The following is a 16,711-nucleotide window of genomic DNA, read 5'->3' as shown; positions in this document are numbered from 1 at the left end:
ATATTAAATCATAATCCGTATAAACGAATCCCCCAATTTTTAATATTGAAAAAAAAAAAAAGCTTCTCATTTCACAAACTAAATATTGAAAAAAATTCACTTACACAAAAAACTTGATAGATCAATCAAAAAAATCTGGTATGTGTACTTATTTGACATTTCAAAAAAATCGGTAAAATCAAATTAGTTTTCAATTTTTTACAAAATTCGGTAGGCCAATAAAAAACGAAGTTAATTTTATCAATTTTTTTAATAAATCCTGTATTTTTTTAATTTCATAGATTTTTAAAAAGTCGATAGTTCTTTTCCGATAGACTAGTAAAAAGACGAAGTTAATATTCTCGAATATTTTTGATATATTCAATATATTTTATAGTATTTTAAATATTTAAAAAAATTGGTATAAAATTTTAGTTTCTTTTCAAAAAAATCTATAATTTTATACTGGATATTTGAAAAAATTGAATATATTAAAAATATGATTTTATATCAATTTTCTAAAATATATAATATAAAATTATAGATATTTTAAAACAGACTATGATTTTACATTGGTTTTTTGAAAACAAGTATAAAATCTACTCTATTATACTGTTTTTTTTTTAATTTATGAATTTGTCAGCAAAAAAAATCTACATTAGACATAAATTGAATAAAAACTCAAAACCAAAAATTTAAAAACCACATTTAAAAAAAAAAAAAATTTCAAACACTTTTCAATTGATTCTCAACAACTTTTACTAAAGATATTTTGATGAAATTTAACATAATAAAAGTGTGCTAGAGAAAATGGTGAACATTAATTGATAGGGTTGGATTGTAGCGAGCCTAGAGAATCACCAAATATGCTAAACTCATGGTAATTTAATTAAATACTCTACACTTTAATTAACTTAGTAAATTCATGTGTTATCTGCCAGATTATCAACCATCTATTGTTTTTTTTAATCAAATATAGCCTTAATGCGTATATGTCTTGACATCGAAAATTCACATGATAAGTCTAATCCCAAAATATGCAAGATTTATGGCAATTACTAATTACTACTACAATTCAATTTTTTCATATAAATTTAAGGGAACTACAACTAGAATTTAGCTGTAAATTACTATAAAACATTTTAAATTTTTTTCATTAATAATCATCAACCTTATCAAAAAGACATTTAATGAAAATCAATAAAAAATCAAAAATAAATGGTAAAAAATATTAACAAACATTAAATTACAATCCATTTAAATGAATCTCAAGCCATATCCAAATAACAATCTCACAATCCATGAATCAATGATATCTTGCTCACATATTCATGCACCAGTCAGTATCAAAAAGTACGAAAATGGAGAAAGTTCTTATAAGGCAAACTAATTCTTATTCAACCTCCCTCCTCAACCGCCCAACCTCATAAAAAGGAAAAAAATTAAGAAAAAATATTAGATTAATTCAACAATAAATAAAGACAGAAAAAGAAAAACATAACTGGTTTTGTGTCCCCGGTATTGGTTTTGCAAAAGTGGTATTGGTGAGGTGGTTGGTTTGGTTGGACTAGGAAAGAGAGTGAGCGTGTGTATGTGTACATATGTTAACAAACCGATTTTAAGGTGGGATTCATTGCATTCTAAGAATCTGGCAGTACCATTGCACCTATTCTCTGTGCATCACATCTATAATCTTTTTTTTCTTTTTTTACTTCTCAATTTCCAAAATATATAAAACCACGACAAACTTTCCTTACATGACATTAACATACATTCTCCTATTTCAGAATCTCATTTAAGCTTCTTCCTTTTTTTGCATTTTTTCTCCTTAGGGAGTTTTCTACATCATCAAATGCTCTGCACCCTTTTCTCTCTTATATTCATCTCTGCGTTGTGTATTCTTCATCAGTTTCTGCTTTCTGAATTTCTGCTTCTGAGTACTTTCTGTGGTTTATCTTTCTTGTGCTCATGCCTGCCCTTGTCAATCATGGTGGTAAGTTTGTTTAATTTCTTTTATCTCTCTTTAATGTTTTACTGTTGCTTTCTGTTTCTCGTGATTTTGTGATTGTATTGTTGATTGATTCTAGAATTAATAGGTTTTCAAGTTTGTTTTTTGAATAGATTATATGATCATAGCTTGACAGTTCATTAGAATTTATAGATTGTTGTTGTAATTAGGATTGTTCGTAAGAATAAGAAGAACAATAGATTGGATCTAGTACTAATAGTGATGTGTTTATGAACAAACAAGATGTTTCTTTTTTGTGAAATGGAATGAACATGCATGTGAAAGACTGCAAGTGATAGATAAATATTGTGTTTGTTTGAATGATATGGAAGATAGATAGTGAGTTTTGTTTCTAGGGTATATGATTGTGATGATGACTTGTAGTAATTAGGAGAATCATGTTGCTGATTTAGATTGTGATTGAATTTTTCAGGTGATGATGAACTCTATCCTGGGGGTTCTCCGGATTTGGGGGGTAGGTTTGATGTGTACTCCTCTCCTACGAAGCGACCTCGAATCAGTGTCCCAATTAGTTTTGGAGATCTTGAGGATGAGCAAGATCATAAGTCTAGTGTTAGTGTTGAGATCCTTCCGGATGAATGTCTTTTTGAGATATTCAGACGTCTTTCGAGTGGAAAAGAGAGAAGCTCCTGTGCTTGTGTATCGAGAAGGTGGCTTATGCTTGTGAGCGGCATATGCAAAGATGAAATTGAAACTGTTGTGAGAATGAATTCTTCAGATGAGAGTCATGATGTTGAAGGTGATGGATACCTTACAAGGCGTTTGGAAGGGAGGAAAGCCACTGATGTAAGACTTGCTGCTATTGTGGTTGGGACTAGTTGGCGTGGTGGACTTGGGAAGCTATCTATCAGAGGAAACAACTCGGTTAGAGGTGTTACAAACCGTGGTCTCTCGGCTGTTGCTCATGGTTGTCCTTCTCTCAGATCACTTTCACTGTGGAATGTGTCTTCTGTTGGTGATAAGGGTCTGTGTGAGATTGGAAAAAGATGCCATATGTTGGAGAAGCTCGACTTGTGCCAATCTCAGTGGATCACCAACAAGGGTTTGATTGCGATAGCTGAAGGCTGCCCCAACTTGACCACGTTAAACATTGAATCGTGCTCGAAGATTGGAAATGAAGGTTTGCAAGCTGTTGCCAAGCTGTGTCCTAATTTACATTCAATCTCTATCAAGGATTGTCCACTTGTTGGTGATCACGGAGTGTCTAGTTTGTTATCATCAGCCTCCGAGTTGTCGAGGGTGAAGCTTCAGATTTTGAATATCACAGATTTTTCTGTGGCAGTTATTGGCCATTATGGGAAGTCGATAACAAATCTGGTTCTTAGTGGACTTCAAAATGTGAATGAAAGAGGTTTTTGGGTCATGGGTGTTGCTCAAGGTCTACAGAAACTGGTGTCACTGACTATAACTTCATGCCATGGGGTAACTGATGCGAGCATCGAAGCCATCGGTAAGGGTTGCCCAAATCTGAAGCAGATGTGCCTTCGCAGGTGTTGCTTTGTATCCGACAGTGGATTGGTCGCATTTTCCAAATCCGCCGGATCTCTGGAGAACTTGCATTTGGAAGAGTGTAACAGGTACACTCAATCTGGGGTTATTGGTGCCCTTTCGAGCATCAAAGCAAAGTTGAAATCACTTACAGTTGTGAAGTGTATGGGAATTAAAGACATTGAGGTGGAAGTTTCTATGCTTTCACCTTGCGAGTCTCTTCAATCTCTAACCATTAAAAACTGCCACGGTTTCGGCAGTGCTAGTTTGGCTATGGTTGGAAAGTTGTGTCCCCAACTTCAGCATGTTGATCTGACTGGACTTTACGGTATAACAGACGCAGGCCTTCTCCCACTTTTGGAGAATTGTGAGGCTGGACTTGTCACGATGAACCTAACAGGTTGCTGGAACTTGACAGATAACATAGTTTCTGCCATGACCAGACTACACGGCGGAACTCTCGAAATGCTAAACCTCGATGGATGCTGGAATATCACTGATGCAAGCTTGGTTGTGATTGCTGACAACTGCCTGCTGCTCAACGATCTAGATGTGTCGGGGTGTGCAATCACCGATGCCGGTGTATCTGTTCTCTCTGATGCCACTCACCTTAGTTTGCAAGTTCTCTCTCTGTCTGGCTGTTCTGAAATATCAAACAACTGTGCGCCTTTCCTGAAGAAATTGGGCCAGAACTTGTTGGGATTGAATCTTCAAAACTGCAATGGAATTGGCAGCAACACAGTTGAGTTGCTTATGGAGAGCCTGTGGAAATGTGATATTCTGGCCTAATTGCGCCAGCGCCGGAACTGCTATAAATAAAGAAAGTATGTAGATTACTTTTATCGAAGTATCATAATGAAGCAACAGGTGGTAATATTCAGCGTACGATTTTTGGCTGATATGACTATCAAGGGTGGATTTGCTAGCATGGTCTGTGGACTCGGTTGTTTTCGAGGGAGCCTTGGTTTGTTTCTTCACTAGCCCTTTTTCGCAAGCAATTGTCATAGAGAAATGATTGTTTGTTACAGTCCCTTTTGGCTATAGCTCCCTGAGATCACAGTTACTGAGTCATGGTTGAGGATGGTGTCCACTCTAGATAGCGCATTGCTTAGGTTTTACATTGTATAGCTGAAATGTACTATTCTGTTTGTCTTAGGTTTATTTTCATGTCTTTGTCGTTTTGTTTTTGTTAACAATAATGTGTTAAAACGCATGAATTTGAATAAAGGGTTAGAATTGTTTTATGAATGTTTTGTTAGTGTGGTTGTGTAGTTCAATTTTAGTTACACTTGGAAACCTCAATTTTAGAAAGCTACAAAATTGAAGTTTTATCATAGACAGATGCATAGGATGACGAAAGATTGATTATTCAATATTTAAGACGTGATAGCAAGTTAATATGCTCTGATCATATATTGTTTACTTCTCCAGCGAGAAGAGGTATCTCTAGCTCTATAAATAATGCAACATATACACACAAAAAACCACACAAATCATCATCATCCTCACTTTTATATGCGGTTTTCAATTTCTAAATCTTCTCTAATGTATGAGAAGAGTTTAAACATATTTTTCTATTCTAAAGTATTCTTGAAAAGAAATATCATTTTACATCCTGATCCTGTTTCAATCGAACTCAAGGCTGTATGAGTTACTCTTGGTTACAATTCTCAAATAATGTGGAATTATTTTGGCTAGTCCGAAACAATTGCCTTTCAGTTGAGGTTAAGTGGCACCGTAAAAATTTCGAGTTCCCACATACGGAGTCAATGTTTTTATCGACCTTAAGTATGTGTCATTGCGGATTCGAAGTATTAAGCAATGTGGGACTATTTTGCTCGGAACAGTTGCCTCCTAATCGAGGTTAAGAGGCGTGGTAAGAACTTCGAGTTCCATGTGCTAATGTTTTCCAATCGACCTCAAATCCACACCACTACTATTATTTATGAGGTATTATCCGCTCGCGACTTTATCTTTTAAAAAAAGAGCTTAGTTGGGATGAGATGTGTTCTTAATCTCGATTCTCAAATAATGTGAGACAATAGTGGTCAATCCATAACAGTTGTCTTCTAGTCGAGGCTAATGGACACAGTAAGAACTTCAAGTTCTCACATATCACGTCAATGTTTTGATCAATCTCAAATCTGTTTCATTGCGGTTACGAAGTATTGTCTACTTTGAATGTGATAATCATCACTGGTTTGTCCTTTAAAAGAACCGTCTCATTGAGATAAGGTGTGTGAGTGTTGTATATAAACTATACTGAGTCTCGATTCCCAATCACTGTGAGACTATTTTGGCAAGCCTGAAACAGCTCAAGGTGTCGGATCATGATAGATCATCATCTTTTTTGCCCAAGCTTTCTTGCTGTAACATTTTCTTCACCCAAAAATCTAGTAACATTAAGTTACAAAAACCCTTCCCTTGTTTAAATGTTTTTCCTTCTCTTATAATGGAATGATATTATGATTTGGACCTAGATGCAATAAAATACAGATTATTTATTGTTACATTAAACTTCTGAATCATCTAATGTCATTAAGGTGATGTAGTAAATGAATGAACTCAGCTTCATTGATGAACAATAAATAGTATACGAACATGAGCATTGACTTCCCTACCCCATATCGCAGCCACTTTTTCAATCATCACCATCATATTCATTGGAACTTGAGGTAGTTGTTGCCTTGCCCATGCTATTAAATTCAAAGCAAAGTTTGTTTACAAAAATAAAAGGACAAAGGTACAAAAGTAATAATGTACATGCTTAATCAAGTAGAGCAAAATACCATAAACAAAATCATTGTACGATACTTTCACTTTTTTTGCTGTAACATCTATTATGGCAAGACATGCAAGTGATTCTTCTGTGAGAAAATCTGTCTATTGAAAAAAAGTATAAGAGTTGTTACCTGATTATATTAGTACTGTTGGTAAGGAGTCAAGAGATTTGAAGATTCTCGTTGAGACCAGCATGTATGGTTTCAATTTTCCTCCATGTTTCTTAAAGAAGCAACCTATCAGTCGTGCAAAAGTGCCTTTATGAGTGAACTTGAAACCTAGAACTCAAGTATCGTTGGCTCCTTTGACTGATCCGCCATTGTTCATACCCTATGATGGGTGCAGTTTCAGAGGACATCAAACCCTAATGTTGCAATAGCGGAAGGCTGCCCTAACTTGACCATGTTAAACATTGAATCATGCTCTAAGATCGGAAACGAGGGTTTGCAAGCTGTTGCAAAGTTATGTCCTAATCTACATTCAATCTCTATCAAGGATTGTCCTCTTGTTGGTGATCACGGAGTGTCTAGTTTGTTATCATCCGCTTCCGAGTTGTCGAGGGTAAAGCTTCAGATTTTGAATATCACAGATTTTTCTCTGGCTGTTATTGGCCATTATGGGAAGTCGATAACAAATCTGGTTCTCAGTGGACTTCGAAATGTGAATGAAAGAGGTTTTTGGGTCATGGGTGTTGCTCAAGGTCTACAGAAACTAGTGTCACTGACTATAACTTCATGCCATGGGGTAACTGATGCAACCATCGAAGCCATCGGTAAGGGCTGCCCAAATCTGAAGCAGATGTGCCTTCGCAGGTGTTGCTTTGTATCCGACAGTGGATTGGTTGCATTTTCCAAATCCGCCGTATCTCTGGAGAACTTGCATTTGGAAGAGTGTAACAGGTTCACTCAATCTGGGGTTATTGGTGCCCTTTCGAGCATCAAAGCAAAGTTGAAATCACTCACAATTGTGAAGTGTATGGGAATAAAAGACATTGAGGTGGAAATATCTATGCTTTCACCTTGCGAGTCTCTTCGATCTCTAACCATTAAAAACTGCCATGGTCTCGGTAGTGCTAGTTTGGCTATGATCGGGAAGCTGTGTCCCCAACTTCAGCATGTTGATCTGACCGGACTTTACAGCATAACAGACGCAGGCCTTCTCCCACTTTTGGAGAATTGTGAAGCAGGACTTGTCACGGTGAACCTTACAGGTTGCTGGAACTTGACAGATAACATAGTTTCCGCCATGACCAGACTACACGGTGGAACTCTTGAAGTACTGAATCTTGATGTGTCGAGGTGTGCAATCACTGATGCCGGTATATCTGTTCTCTCTGATGCCACTCACCTTAGTTTGCAAGTTCTCTCTATCTCTGGCTGTTCTGAAATATCAAACAACTGTGCGCCTTTCCTGAAGAAATTGGGCCTTAACTTGTTTGGATTGAATCTTCAAAACTGCAATGGAATTACCAGCAACACGATTGAGTTGCTCGTGGAGAGCCTGTGGAGATGTGATATTCTGGCCTAATTGTCGCAGCGCCAGAACTGCTATAAATAAAGTATGTAGATTACTTTTATCGAAGTATCATAATGAAGCAACAGGTGGTAATATTCAGCGTACAATTTTTGGCTGATATGACTATCAAGGGTGGATTTGCAAGCACGGTTTGTGGACTCGGTTGTTTTCGAGGGAGCTTTGGTTTATTTCTTTCACTAGCCCTTTTTCGCAAGCATTTTTCCATTGAGAAATATTGTTTGTTACAGTCCCTTTTGGCTATAGTTCCCTGAGAATACAGTTACTGAGTCATGGTTGATGATGGTGTCCACTCTAGATAGCGCATTGCTTAGGTTTTACATTGTATAGCTGAAATGTACTATTCTGTTTGTTTTAGGTTTATTTTCATGTTCTTTGTCATGTTAGCTTTTGTTAACAATTCAGGCGTGTTAGAACGCCCCTGAATTTGAATAAAGGTATGTAACAGACCACTTTTGTTAATCTATGATGATGTTTCATAAAGCAGTTAATCTATGAAGATGTTTCATTAGTAAGTTAGGTTCAACGTTTATATTCCAATCAATTTTTAAGAAGCTACAAATTGTAGTTTTACCATAAACTCACAAAAATGTTTTTTCGGTGCTGGACGCAAGGCAAGGTGCTAGACAAAGCGCCTAGTGCGTGCCTGCAGTGTTGTGCGGTGCTAGACAAAGCGCCTAGTGCGTGCCTGCAGTGTTGTGCGCCTTCTGGATAATTTTTTCTTGTACAGATGTTGTTTTCTCGTGGTTTCTTTATGGATTTGATTAAGAGACGTGATAGCAAATTGACGTAACTTATACACACAAAAATCATCATCATCCTCACTTTTATATGCGGTTTTCAATTTCTAAATCTTCTCTAATGTATTAGAAGAGTTGGAAACATTTTTCTATTCTAAAGTATCTTGAAAAGAAATATCATTTTTATCCTGATCCTGTTCAGATCGACCTTGATGTTTTTTTCCTTTAGAAAATGCATCACCTTTAGTCTCTATTATGAAATAATGAGAGACTATTTTGGCCAGTTTGAAGTAGTTGCCTCTCAAACGAGTCTAAGGAGCATGGGAAGAATTTTGAGTTTCCATATACGGTGTCAATGTTCCGATCGACTTTAAGTCCGTGTCACTGCGACTACAAAATATTAAATAATGTGAGACTATTCTTTTGGGAACAGTTGCACCTAAGCCAAGGCTAAGGGGCATGATTAAACTTTGAATTCTCACATATGTTGTCAATGTTTCGAAGGATCTCAAATTCGTGTCACTGCAGCTACGATGTATTGTCCTATAAAAAAAGTGCTTGTTGAAATGAGGTGTTTGAGTATTGTTGTCCTATAAAAAAAGTGTTTGTTGGGATGAGGTGTTTGAGTATTGTATATAAATTATTAGTAGTGATGATTCCCAGACAAAATAAAACAAGTTTGGCTAGTTAGGAACACATTCAATATAAATAGATGGCTGAAGGTGAATCAATTGTAACATTAAGTGTGATACACACTTTTTAATATATTTATACAATACTTACAACTCTAATCATATTTATCATCATCTTTTTTGTTCAAGCTTTCCTGCACTAACTCAAAACATATATTCACCATCATCTTTTTTGTTCAAATTTTCTTGTAGTAACTCTTCAACTCAAGACCTAACATTTTCCGTCACACCTGTTGTTTTAATGTTTTTTCTTCTCTTATAATGGAATGCTGGCATATTATTTATTGTTACATTAAACTTCTGAATCATGTAATGTCATTAAGGTAAGTATAAATGAATGAACTCAGCTTCATTCATGAACAATAAATAGTATACGAACATGAGCATTGACTTCGAAATGTAAACGAAAGAGGGTTTTGGGTCATGGGAGTTGCTCACGGTCTACAGAAACTGGTTTCACTTACTATAACTTTATGCCACGGGGTAACTGACGCGAGCATCGAAGCCATCAGTAAAGGTTGCCCAAATCTGAAGCATATGTGCCTTCGCAGGTGTTGCTTTGTATCCGACAGTGGATTGATTGCATTTGCCAAATCCGCTGGATCTCTTGAGAACTTGCAGTTGGAAGAATGTAACAAGTTCACTCAATCTGGGATTATTACTGCCCTTTCAAGCATCAATGCAAATCTGAAATCACTTACAGTTGTGAAGTGTATGGGAATTAAAGACATTGAGGTGGAAGTATCTATGCTCTCGCCTTGCGAGTCTATTCAATCATTAACCATTAAAAACTGCCATGGTGTTGGTAGTGCTAGTTTGGCTATGATTGGGAAGTTATGTCCCCAACTTCAGCATGTTGATTTCACCGGACTTTATGGCATAACAGACGCAGGCCTTCTCCCATTTTGGAGAATTGTGAGGCTGGACTTGTCACGGTGAACCTTACAGGTTGCTGGAACTTGACAGATAACATAGTTTCCACCATGACCAGACTACACGGCGGAACTCTCGAAATGCTAAACCTCGATGGATGCTGGAATATTACTGATGCAAGCTTGGTTGCAATTGCAGACAACTGCCTATTGCTCAACGATCTAGATATGTCGAGGCGTGCAATCACTGATGCCGGTATATCTATTCTCTCTGATGCCACTCACCTTAGTTTGCAAGTTCTCTCTCTGTCTGGCTGTTATGAAATATCAAACAACTGTGCGCCTTTCCTGAAGAAATTGGGCCAGAACTTGTTGGGATTGAATCTTCAAAACTGCAATGGAATTGGCAGCAACACAGTTGAGTTGCTTATGGAGAGCCTGTGGAAATGTGATATTCTGGCCTAATTGCGCCAGCGCCGGAACTGCTATAAATAAAGAAAGTATGTAGATTACTTTTATCGAAGTATCGTAATGAAGCAACAGGTGGTAATATTCAGCGTACGATTTTTGGCTGATATGACTATCAAGGGTGGATTTGCTAGCATGGTTTGTGGACTCGGTTGTTTTCGAGGGAGCCTTGGTTTGTTTCTTCACTAGCCCTTTTTCGCAAGCAATTGTCATAGAGAAATGATTGTTTGTTACAGTCCCTTTTGGCTATAGCTCCCTGAGATCACAGTTACTAAGTCATGGTTGATGATGGTGTCCACTCAAGATAGCGCATTGCTTAGGTTTTACATTGTATAGCTGAATTGTACTATTCTGTTTGTTGTAGGTTTATTTTTATGTCTTTTGTCGTTTTAGTTTTTGTTAACAATGGAGCGTGTTAAAACGCCTGAATTTGAATAAAGGGTTAGAATTGCTTTATGAATGTTTTGTTAGTGTGATTGTGTAGTTCAATTTTAGTTAGACTTGGTAACCTCAATTTTAAAGAAGCCACAAAATTGAGGTTTTACCATAGACAGATGCATTGGATGATGAAAGATTGATTATTCAATGTGAAACACAAAAATGTCTGTTGGATACTGGACGCAAGGCGCTAGACAAAGTGCCTAGTGTGTGCCTGCAGTGTTGGGCGCCTTCTGGACAGTTTTTTTTCTTGTGCAGACGCCGTTTTCTCATGTTTGAGTTTCAATGACTGTGTTAGTTATATATTTAAGACGTGATTTCAATGGCTGAGTTTCAAATGCAGTTTTCTCATATACTGTTTACTTTTCCAGCGAGAAGAAGTATCTCCAACTCTATAAATAATGCAACATATACACACAAATCATCATCATCCTCACTTTTATATGCTGCTTTCAATTTCTAAATCTTCTCTAATGTATGAGAAGAGTTTAAAAATACTTCTCTATTCTAAAGTATTCTCAAAAGAAATATCATTTTGCATCCTGATCCTGTTTCAATCGACCTCAAGGGCTGTATGAGTTACTCTTAGTTACAATTCTCAAATAATGTGGAATTATTTTGGCTAGTCCGAAATAATTGCCTTTTAGTTGAGGTTAAGAAGCACCGTAAGAACTTCGAGTTCCCACATACGGGGTCAATGTTTCGATCAACCTTAAGTCCGTGCCATTGCCGCTTCGAAGTATTAAGCAATGTGAGACTAGTTTGCTCGGAACAGTTGCCTCCTAATCGAGGTTAAGAGGCACAGTAAGAACTTCGAGTTCCCTGTGCTAATGTTTTCCGATCGACCTCAAGTTCACACTATTACTATTATGAGATATTATCTGCTCACGACTTTGTCTTTTAAAAAAGGTGCTTAGTTGGAATGTGATGTGTCCTTAATCTTAATTCTCAAATAATGAGACACTCACGACTGTCTTTTAAAAATGACGCTTAGTTGGGATGTGATGTGTCCTTAATCTTGATTCTCAAATAATGAGACAATTTTGGTCAATGCAGGACAGTTGCCTTCTAGTCAAGGCTAATGGACACAGTAAGAACTTCGAGTTCTCACATATGATGTCAATATTTTGATCGACCGCAAATCTGTTTCATTGCGGTCATGAAGTATGGTTTGTTTTGAGTGTGAGAATCGTATTGTCTGTTTTGAGTGTGAGAATTATCATGACTTTGTCCTTTAAGAAAACCGTCTTGTTGAGATGAGGTGTGTGACAATGTGAGTGTTGTATATGAACTACCCTGAGTCTTGAGGTGTCGGATCATGATAGATCATCATCTTTTTTGTTCAAGCTTTCTTGCAGTAACATTTTCTTCAACAAAGATCTAGTAACATTAAGTTACTGAAGCCCTTCCCTTGTTTAAATGTTTTTCTTTCTCTTATAATGGAATGATATGATTTGGATCTACATGCAAGAAAATACAGATTATTTATTGTTACATTAAACTTCTGAATCATGTAATGTCATTAAGGTAATATAATTGAATGAACTCAGCTTCATTGATGAACAATAAATAGTATACGAACATGAGCATTGACTTCCCTACCCCATATCACAGCCACTTTTTCAATCATCATCATCATATTCATTGGAACTTGAGGTAGTTGTTGCCTTGCCCATGCTATTAAATTCAAAGCAAAGTTTGTTTACAAAAATAAAAGGACAAAGGTACAAAAGTAATAATGTACATGCTTAATCAAGTAGAGCAAAATACCATACACAAAATCATTGTACAACACTTTAACTTTTTTCCTGTAACATCTATTATGGCAAGATATGCAAGTGATTCTTCTGTGAGAAAATCTGTCTGTTGAAAAAAAGTGTAAGAGTTGTTATCTGATTATATTAGTACTGTTGGTAATATATTTTACTGTAGTGACCATTTTGTCCTGCTTAAGCAAGAAAAATTAATGTGACTTTTCAGATCACAACAAACAACCACAGTGGAATGGATTCTCTCTGCTGCACTATTCAATTAGTTTTGCCTTTTGACATGTGGCTCGATATTCAAATCTAATAACTTCTTTTATTTTTATTATTACAAAGTAATAGTAAAAATCCAATATAAGATTGTGTTGTGATCATAATTAGGAGTATGAGTATTTAGTAAGAAAATATATAGTGATATGCTTGAAAATTGTTCAAAACTTTAATAGTGATTGATGTTGTTCCTTTTAAGTAAAAGTTTATGCTACTATTACTTGTCCTCAAAATTCAAATGGTGACAATATCGGCGTCATCTACTATCAAGCAATTAAAGTTAAAGTCCACCACACTACCAATTATGCCCTTTTCTTAAAAATAATTTTCAAAGCTAAAAGGTTATTTTTGTCATTTCATAATCAACTCATTTTATTCACCCCACATTCAACCCACTTTTGCCATCTATCTTCCATTCATTCTCTCTCCTTCAAATTTCATCCTCTTATAATATTACTTTTATTCTATCTCACTTCTCTCTCCACATTTATTTTTTATTTCATTTTTATTTACTTTTCTCTCTCTCTTACAATTTTCTCTCCAATATTTTCACTTTCATTTTAATTTTTTCTCTCAAAATTTTAATAAATTGAATTAATATAATTATTAAAAAAATTATTTTCAAATGTCAAAATTATTCATAATTTTTAAAAAAAATATTTTTACATGTTAAAATTTATATTTTTCCCACGGATCACTATGAACAAAATACCTATTTTATTTTAATTAAGATTATACTTATTTGAGACACAAAATTCTTATTTTCAAATGTCAAAATTTTCTATTTTTCTCACGGGGCACTATCAATAAAATAACCATTTTATTTTAATTAATAATTGTCTTTATTTGAGATATGAAATTCTTATTTTCAAATATTCAAATTAAATTTAAATTATTATTATTATTATTCATTTTATAATTAAATAACTCATTTCAAATTTACATGTATATTTAAATCTAATCTATATCGTATTAAATAAATTTGTAACGGGATACGATTAGTTAAATTCACGCAAATTTGTTTTTGATAAAAATTGCTTTCAATATGCATTTGAATACAAATTAGCTATACAAAATTATTTTAACCTGTACAAATTCATAAATATCTAATTTTTTATATAATTATATTTATCATTCAATATTCTAAATATCTAAACAAATTATATATATAATATCAAATAAATGTACCCGTGCGGCAGCACGGGTAGTTTACTAGTTGGGTATATAAAAATAGAGAAAACTAGTATTTGTACTTCAAAACATAATTTATATATTTTCTCGTTTTTTTTTATCAATCATAAAATTAAATAATGTATTTTAAATATGAGTATCGAATGCATAAAAATCATTTTATATAGATTATTGTTTGCTCACGATCTTAAATTATTATTCAACGAGTTTGGTCAAGTCAAATAAATTTTTAAACATGGATCTAGGCACTTGTTTTCACTTGTACTTAATTGCTCTCTCCTTCTTAGCAAGTCTTGCAAGTCTAAGATCAGGAGTCTTAACTTCATCTTTATCCTTAGTCTATTTAATAAGAACCTCCATCTCAAAACGAGTCTTCTCTACCATAATTTATGATTCTCTCATATTCTTATCTTTATTTTTTTTCTCTTTACAAGTCTCTCCAAAAGTAACTTCCTAGCTTATAATGAAGTTTGGTCCTCTATATTCCATTTTATATAATTTATAACCATTTCACCTTTTAGATAACTTTTAGATAACTAATGAAGACACAGTTCAAATACGTACTATTAAGCTAAACTATCTTGATTTGGACTAACAAAAAATCTTCGATTACCTTTCAATTAGAGTAGTATACTAGTTTTCAGCTCTAAACCTCCATAGATTTCTTGAAGTCTATTTTTGTGAATGGACATCAAACGACTATGTAAGCTACTTTGGCACTATGCTTACCCCATAAAAACTTTGAAAACCCAACTCTTAGAAACATTCTAGTAACGATCCAATGCATCTTTTTCTTTTGGTTTTTTGCAAAAATCATTAAAGTGCTCTAGAACAACCTCCAGGTCATTGCCAGTTCTTTTTTTTTTTTTTTACTAAGATGCCTTGATCTCAAATCCCATAATTTGTTCTTGTCACAAAATTCTTTAATAGCTAATGATGTATGATCAATAATGTTGTATAACCCATATATTTTAGACCATTTAGCCATGATAACACCACCATACAAAAATTTTAATATTCAACTCTAGTACAATAACCTTGATCATCAAACATTCTTATGGACAATAAATTTTTCAGAGATTGGGAACACACCTTACATTTTGTAGAAGGGACTAGCGACCACCAAACTTTTTAAGTCTGACTGTACCGATACCATGAATCTTGCAAGATTTGTTGTCACTAAGTCAAGCGACTTTACCTTCTTTCAAATTAAAATTCCCAAAGAATAAATTTCCTTGGGCACATGATAAGAGCATCTTGAATCCATGACCTAACTATTTTCAGTCACCATACTTGACACTAATAGTGTACCAACACTCTCATAACCATCCTAATTTGAGGTAACTACAATCTGAACAAAATCTCCCTTACCCTCATCTTGGAAAAATCCTTCTTTAAACAAATGATTTTTCTTTCAAATAAAGCATTTTAAGTTTGATTTATCAAAACCCGTGGATTGATACTTCCCTTTAATCTCACTTCTTCTTCTTCTTAAGACACTCAAGTCTTTACAATTATTGTTAACCTTCAGAATTTTCATCATTGAAAGCTCTATGGATCTCAGATCCTTATGAATCTCATCCAAATTAATGGTACATTCCTTACCGTAGAGAATGGTATCCTTGAAGTGCTCAAGGAATATGAATAATGAGCCTAACAATAGTAAAACATTGTCATTATCATCAATCTTCACCTTAATATTTTCCAAGTTATCAATAATCTTGTAAAATTCTGTCAATTTCTCCACTATGAATTTGTTCTCTATCATTCAAAATGAGTAGAGTGGTTGTTTCAAACACAGCTTGTGATCCAATATACAATGATTTAAGTTTTTCCCATATTCAAGTTGTAATATTCTCCCTAGAGACTCCCTTTAGACCATTATATCTGAGGCACAAGATAATGATATTTCTGACCTTATCCACCATATATGTCTTATCTGCTTATGTTAGAAGTGCATGCCTCAGTGCCTCATACTTCTATGTTTCTACACACTTTAGTTGAGTTAATATTGTTTGCATATTCACTTTTCACCACCCAAAATCATTTTTTCTAGAAAATTTCTGTATATATATTTTAGTATCCATGGTGCACATTTGTAAACTTAATTCCTTTTTTCCACGATGGACGTCACTTGTTGTGAAGTCGAAAGGTTCAACCGCACCAAGACATTTTTGATGTGTGAGACAAAGAACAATGAGAACTAAAATAAATGATTTCAAGAAAAATTAATATGCACATATAAGAGTGTTATAAAATCCACACGAGCAAGAAGAAGATTAAAAAACAAGTACACAATAATTGTTTATGTAGTTAGAGCAAATTGATCTACTCTTAGAGAGAGAAACTCTCCAACTCACTATACTTTAAGAATTGTTACAAGAGATTACAAACAAGTTTTAAGAAAATAGTTTTTAGATTTTCAAAAACATTTTTTATTTTCTACCCAAAGATTTTTCATTCT

General features: G+C 34.6%; 2 protein-coding genes across 2 annotated transcripts; both read left to right on the top strand.

The window, feature by feature from the left end:
• The first annotated feature begins 1,299 nt into the window (after nt 1–1,299).
• On the top strand, nt 1,300–4,744 carry LOC131633571 (EIN3-binding F-box protein 1-like). The gene is made up of 2 exons (XM_058904271.1): nt 1,300–1,972; nt 2,421–4,744. Exons 1-2 carry the CDS (start codon nt 1,948–1,950, stop codon nt 4,283–4,285), a joined length of 1,890 nt encoding a protein of 629 aa, XP_058760254.1. The 5' UTR covers nt 1,300–1,947; the 3' UTR covers nt 4,286–4,744.
• A 1,726-nt stretch (nt 4,745–6,470) lies between these two features.
• Nucleotides 6,471–10,946, top strand: LOC131609737 (EIN3-binding F-box protein 1-like). The gene is made up of 3 exons (XM_058881562.1): nt 6,471–6,530; nt 6,623–7,487; nt 10,191–10,946. Exons 1-3 carry the CDS (start codon nt 6,471–6,473, stop codon nt 10,577–10,579), a joined length of 1,314 nt encoding a protein of 437 aa, XP_058737545.1. The 3' UTR covers nt 10,580–10,946.
• The last annotated feature ends 5,765 nt before the right edge of the window (nt 10,947–16,711 follow it).

The sequence above is a fragment of the Vicia villosa genome, linkage group LG1 (genome assembly GCF_029867415.1).
Source record: "Vicia villosa cultivar HV-30 ecotype Madison, WI linkage group LG1, Vvil1.0, whole genome shotgun sequence".
Taxonomy (NCBI): domain Eukaryota; kingdom Viridiplantae; phylum Streptophyta; class Magnoliopsida; order Fabales; family Fabaceae; genus Vicia; species Vicia villosa.
Note: the sequence above shows the minus strand (reverse complement) of the source record. Positions and strands in the feature narration are given on the sequence as shown.